At 31.9% G+C, this 5,282-nt stretch overlaps 1 protein-coding gene across 1 annotated transcript; it reads left to right on the top strand.

Annotated features, from left to right (window-relative positions):
- Positions 1-2,574: 2,574 nt before the first annotated feature.
- LOC106356198 (protein GOLVEN 7-like) lies at positions 2,575-4,998 on the top strand. The gene is made up of 3 exons (XM_013795997.3): positions 2,575-2,949; positions 4,035-4,078; positions 4,616-4,998. The coding sequence occupies exons 1-3, from the start codon at positions 2,874-2,876 to the stop codon at positions 4,802-4,804; spliced, it is 309 nt and encodes a 102-aa protein (XP_013651451.1). The 5' UTR covers positions 2,575-2,873; the 3' UTR covers positions 4,805-4,998.
- Positions 4,999-5,282: the final 284 nt, after the last annotated feature.

The raw sequence follows: 5,282 nt of genomic DNA, 5'->3' as shown, positions 1-5,282 counted from the left end.
GATTATATAATTTAGATTTTCTATTGTTAGTAAATTGAATTTCATATGGCTATGCAAAATTTCCATAGTGGTTAGACGGCAATAGTATGTTTGTATACCACATGAAACGTTTGTTTTTAACACAAAATCATAGTCCTGAACCCTTACAACATATTTTGGTGTGAATATTAGGTACACAACTTGTTTTCCACATGAATCATTTAAAACGATAAATTAGTTTTAATAAAACGAATGCAATAGCTCAGTTACGAAGAAAGAGAAAAACGAATGCAATAGCTTTTAGGAATTCAACCGATCGTGCACAAAAAAAAAAGGAATTCAACAGATAAATAATGTGCCGCTATATCTTCAAAAAGTTCATTGTCAGAGAGAATAGGGAAGCTATCAGTTTATTCGTTCATGCTGTCCGATACAATAATTGGCAAGGATTTTAAGAAAAATAATAGTGGATGATTGATTAATAATTACTCGTATGGGATTTCTAGTGGTTTAAAATGCACGAAATAATTTTAATGCATTGAGATTGACAATTTGCTTTCCACAAAATAGAGAAACATGTGCTGACTCGAGCATTCATGCAGACTCATTACCATTGCTTTTATGAATTTGCGAGAATATTTGAATATGCTTAAAAAACTCGTCGGAAGAAAATAACTTTTGGTGTTAAAAAAAAGGTTGTCGTTGACGTAGTTTTGACCTCTTAGTCTAAACATCTAAGATAAACTAACTTTTTTTTTTAGCTAAGATAAACTAACTTAATGTAGTTACAGAAGTACGTCTTTTATTAAAGAAAAGATCTTAAACTTTATATAATTTTTATTCATTTTACATATACAGACAGATCTGTTAGGAAAAAATGACTAATATATAAGAGCATCAAAGTTTTACAAATAATAAATTTCTTGTAATTCTTAGTATAATTAATTGCAAGAACCATCCCATATATATATATATATATATTATTTTTATTTTTTTTTGTAAAAACCATCCCATATTTGGTCGATTTATTATCATGCGTCTGTTTTAACGTCCGTCAATAATCGCCACTCGAATCTAGTATTTTCAAACCAAATATTGTTGCTGAAAATTTTCACAACGATTATTTATTTATATGGTTCGTCAATTATTTGTGAGTTATACTTATAAGTAAACTGAATTAAAAGAAAATAAAGAAAAATGTCTCTCGGGAGCAACAATACATTTCAAACGAGAATAAAAATGAACCTCCCCGACCGTCCATGGCTAATGGACGTCTCACACCCGTTCACTCGATTCGTGGGTCCATCTCGTCCAACGAACGATGATTTAATTTTTTCAAATGCTCGAATCATTGTTTACTGGCCCTACATCACCACATGAACTTTTCCAGTGTTTTGGCATCACTTGCACAATATCGCAAATCAATTTCCGATAGGTCACCCATCCTTCTACTACTCGAGCTCAAGCACACTTAACTCTAGAGTTCTAAACAGATGTGTGCCCGAAAAAGTAATTAGTGCACTTTGGTGACGTAGGTATCCAAATCAATTTTCTTAAGGTGCTTTAACATATACCATAAACCGGGATGTTACCCTCTTTTAAAGAACGTAGTGTCTCCGTTGCGCACCGGGATCATCACCCATATTAGTGTGAGCCTTCACTGGCTCCACACTCGTCTGATTCGGCTCTGATATCACTTGTAACGTCTTGGTCGTCTGTGGCCAATGGACCTCCCACGCCCCCTCACTCAACTCGTGGGCCACATCCCGACCAACGGGCTGTGCGTTAATTTTTCGAAAGATCGAAATCATTGTTTACTCCGTATTTTGACCTCACTCGCCTGATATCGTGAATCATTTCACGATAGATCACTTATCCTTCTACTATTTCATCTCAAGCATGTTTAACTCTGGAGTTATAAACAGATGTACCCGAAAAGGTAACCGCACTTTGTTGACATAGATAGCCAAATCAATTTTCTTAAACCTTACTAACATATACCACAAACCGGAATGTTACAAAAAAAACATCTAGAAAAAAAATTTAAAAATCAAAGTGTTTGGTAGTCTAATTGTATTGTTTGGTAGTCTAATAGTATTACAAGGAGTTTGTTTTTTTGTGCATAAAATTTAATTATATTTTAATTCAAAATATTATTACTTAAATTAAAATTTCGAAAAATTGATTCCAGAATGTTAGAAAATTTATGGCCAAAGTTCTAAAGTTTCAGAATCTTCAAAAAATATTTAACTAGAACATGAAAAGTTCCCAAACTCAGAACTATGTGTGTAGTGTTATATTAGTTAATGTAACGAATTGTTTTTTTTTTAACTTCTATCTCCTTTAGAGGAGATTAATTGTTTTTTTTATAATATTATTGTTAACTACTAAGTCTCGAGCTGACGAACTGTAATAGAGTTTAATTTCTATTCAAAAAGTAGTATATTAAGCTAAACAGAGTCTGCTTTGAATTATGATTCTCGGTTCGATGAAAGTATAAACTGTAGAATTCAAAATATGTTGATTATAGAAACGATGTGCCATACAATATATATACATTAATACATAATAATGTGTGTGAGTTTATATATATTCTAATAGTCGAGTCGTATGAGCATGGACGTAATGGCAGAATTTGTAAATATTTGCAAGTACAACTTTTCATCGTAAGAATCCCTACTGTACACGTTAATAGAGACACATGGTTGTGGTCTTTATGGAATAATTATGGTTAACGAGCTTATTAAACATGTCGTCAGTGATCTCCTATATATATACTCTTCTCTTTCTCTTTAATAAAACAGTCCTCCTGCTTAAATTCTAACGAAATAATTTCAGGAATTAAGAAGATATAAAGTTTGGAGGGAGGTGATCAAGGAGAATCAAGAAGAGTCATGACTACTTTATCAAAGATTATATGTGTGTTGATCATTCTTTTCTTATGCATATCCTTTCGATATTCACTTCATGGTTTGTCTCTCTCTCCCTCTCTTCTTTAAAATCTTATAAAGCATATTACCTATACCTTGACAGTGATCACTAGATTCACTACAATTGGAAAGCACGTACAAGTTAAAATTCTAATATGCTAATTTCATGTACACTAATTCATTTACAACTTTTTTTGTACACTCACTTCTATTTTTATTTTATAAAAAATATTTTATAAAAGAAAGATTCTACAAACTACTTCATCCGTTTCAATTTAGTTGTCGTTTTGGGTTCATGCACACATATTAAGAAAACATTTAATTTTGTACATTTTCAAAATAAAAACATCATTACCTATACACCTAACCATATTTCAACCGATAGAAAAATAAACAAAAAAATTTTACTAATAAATTTTTCATTGAAATCATAAAACGACACTTATTTTAAAACGAAAATTTTCCTCTACAACGACAATTAATCTGAAACGGAGGGAGTATTAATTAAAGCACGCAATTTTTCTGTTAAAAACTATGCATGTCTGATAAAGATGAGAATGACTAAAGGTTTATGCATTACTGTTTAAGGTACGTGTTATATGCTAACTCATCTTTTTTCTAGTCAAAAAATTACTTCAAGATTTATTTTACTCTTTGTTTGCATGCATAGTGGACACATGATGCATGCATGAGATCACCTTTTTACTGTTACAGCACCCGCAATGAGAGTCCTTAAATGAGAGTCTTTAGAAAAAAAATAATTAAATAATCAGTAGACCTACCAAAAGTTAAGGATTCAATCCTTAAAATTTTTAAATAAGAATTCTTTCTTAGTGAATCCTTGCACTATTCGCGGGTTCCCACGATATGTGGCGATCCGCGATTGGTTAATATACTGTTTTTATCTGAAAAAGAAAAAAAAATAATACTTAAAAAATCAAAATATACTTTTTCTAAGAGCTCTTCTTTGGGTAACACCATTACGGATGCTCTTATTAGAATTTTTTTTTGTTTGCTTAAGTAATAATTGCTTGGAATGGTTTTTTTTTTAATTGGTGGAATGTTAACATATAATATAACTAACTTTTTTGTTCCTGTTTTGGACCTTTTGGTCATCACTAAAAGATGGGAATCAAGAATCAAGCCGTGATGTCGTTTCGGTTCGTAAGGTATAATATATATATATGATCAAACTTTAGAAAATCTTTGATTGTAATCAGGCCCGGCTCAAAAGATATGTGGGCCCAGTGCATAATCAAAAATTTTAAGGCTTTTTCTTGCACAAATAAAAAATTTAGAGCCCTTTCTTGCAAAAAAATCAAAACTCTAGGGCCTTCATGTGTAAGAGAAATTTGCAAAAAAAATTGTGAGGCCCTGTGCAATTGCTCCATGAGCAGACGTCCAAAGCCGGCCCTGATTGTAATATATAACTTGGGAAATTTCGCAATGGCAGGATCATTCAGCTAAGTTTTTTTAATCAATTGTAAGATTTTGCGGAGTTGCGTTGACTTGTTATTAAATGTCTCTTCTTTAGCAAAAAAATCATCACTCCATATAGTTTTGCAGTTACTAGTCTTGAATAAATTCTTCAGTACCATACGTCCTGTATTCTGTATAATCTGTGTTGTTGTTGTTATATGGATGGAAACATTCCAGATTTTTACTATAAACAAAAAGTTATTGACTAAACCGCTTGATGAGTGCAGGTGACCGAAAATGGTGACGTGGTGATACGAGGAAGAAAACTGATGATGACAAATGGAGAAGCAGAGAAAGAAACAACGATGAATAGAAAGAGAAAATCAGGCAAAAGTGTTGACGAGGATGGACTCGTTGCTTTCACTGCTGATTATTGGAGAGCCAAGCCCAAGCATCATCCTCCCAGGAACAATTGATCATAATCCTGTTATGAAATAATATAACAAAATGCTAGCTTTTATGAATATCTCTATAGATATATATAACTTTAACTATAAGATTATGTGAAATATGTTTGTTATATTATGTGTTTCGTTTGCTTTGTAGTTTATTTTACTTTGTTTCGGCTTAATTAATGGTTTACATATAAACCAACAATTTTGAACTTTTGAAGCTTTTTGTATGTATATGAATTATGATATTTTTTAATATATGTTTCACATCATAGCAAACCAGAAAACAAACAAACATGTAAGTGATAACGTTTACTAATATTATAGACTATAATATACCGTAGATGCAAAGATGAGATGAACGTTTTGATACAAACGCAAGTACAGTAGCGAATGGAGCAGAGTCTGCAACAGAGAAGTGTACGTGCGGATGAACAAGTCAAGATGAAGATTACGACTTGAGGAATGGATTGCGGATCAAGGCTAAGTTGATACGAAGATA

Source organism: Brassica napus, chromosome C2 (assembly GCF_020379485.1).
Source record: "Brassica napus cultivar Da-Ae chromosome C2, Da-Ae, whole genome shotgun sequence".
In the NCBI taxonomy this organism is placed as follows: domain Eukaryota; kingdom Viridiplantae; phylum Streptophyta; class Magnoliopsida; order Brassicales; family Brassicaceae; genus Brassica; species Brassica napus.
The sequence above is the reverse complement of the archived record's forward strand: the minus strand, read 5'-3'. Positions and strand labels throughout refer to the sequence as shown.

Bases quoted from the DNA above. Each gene is read 5' to 3' on its own strand.
- LOC106356198 (XM_013795997.3), top strand. From the start codon at position 2,874: ATGACTACTTTATCAAAGATTATATGTGTGTTGATCATTCTTTTCTTA. The intron at 2,950-4,034 runs GTTTGTCTCTCT...CATCACTAAAAG, and splicing joins CTTTCGATATTCACTTCATG to ATGGGAATCAAGAATCAAGC. The intron at 4,079-4,615 runs GTATAATATATA...TGATGAGTGCAG, and splicing joins ATGTCGTTTCGGTTCGTAAG to GTGACCGAAAATGGTGACGT.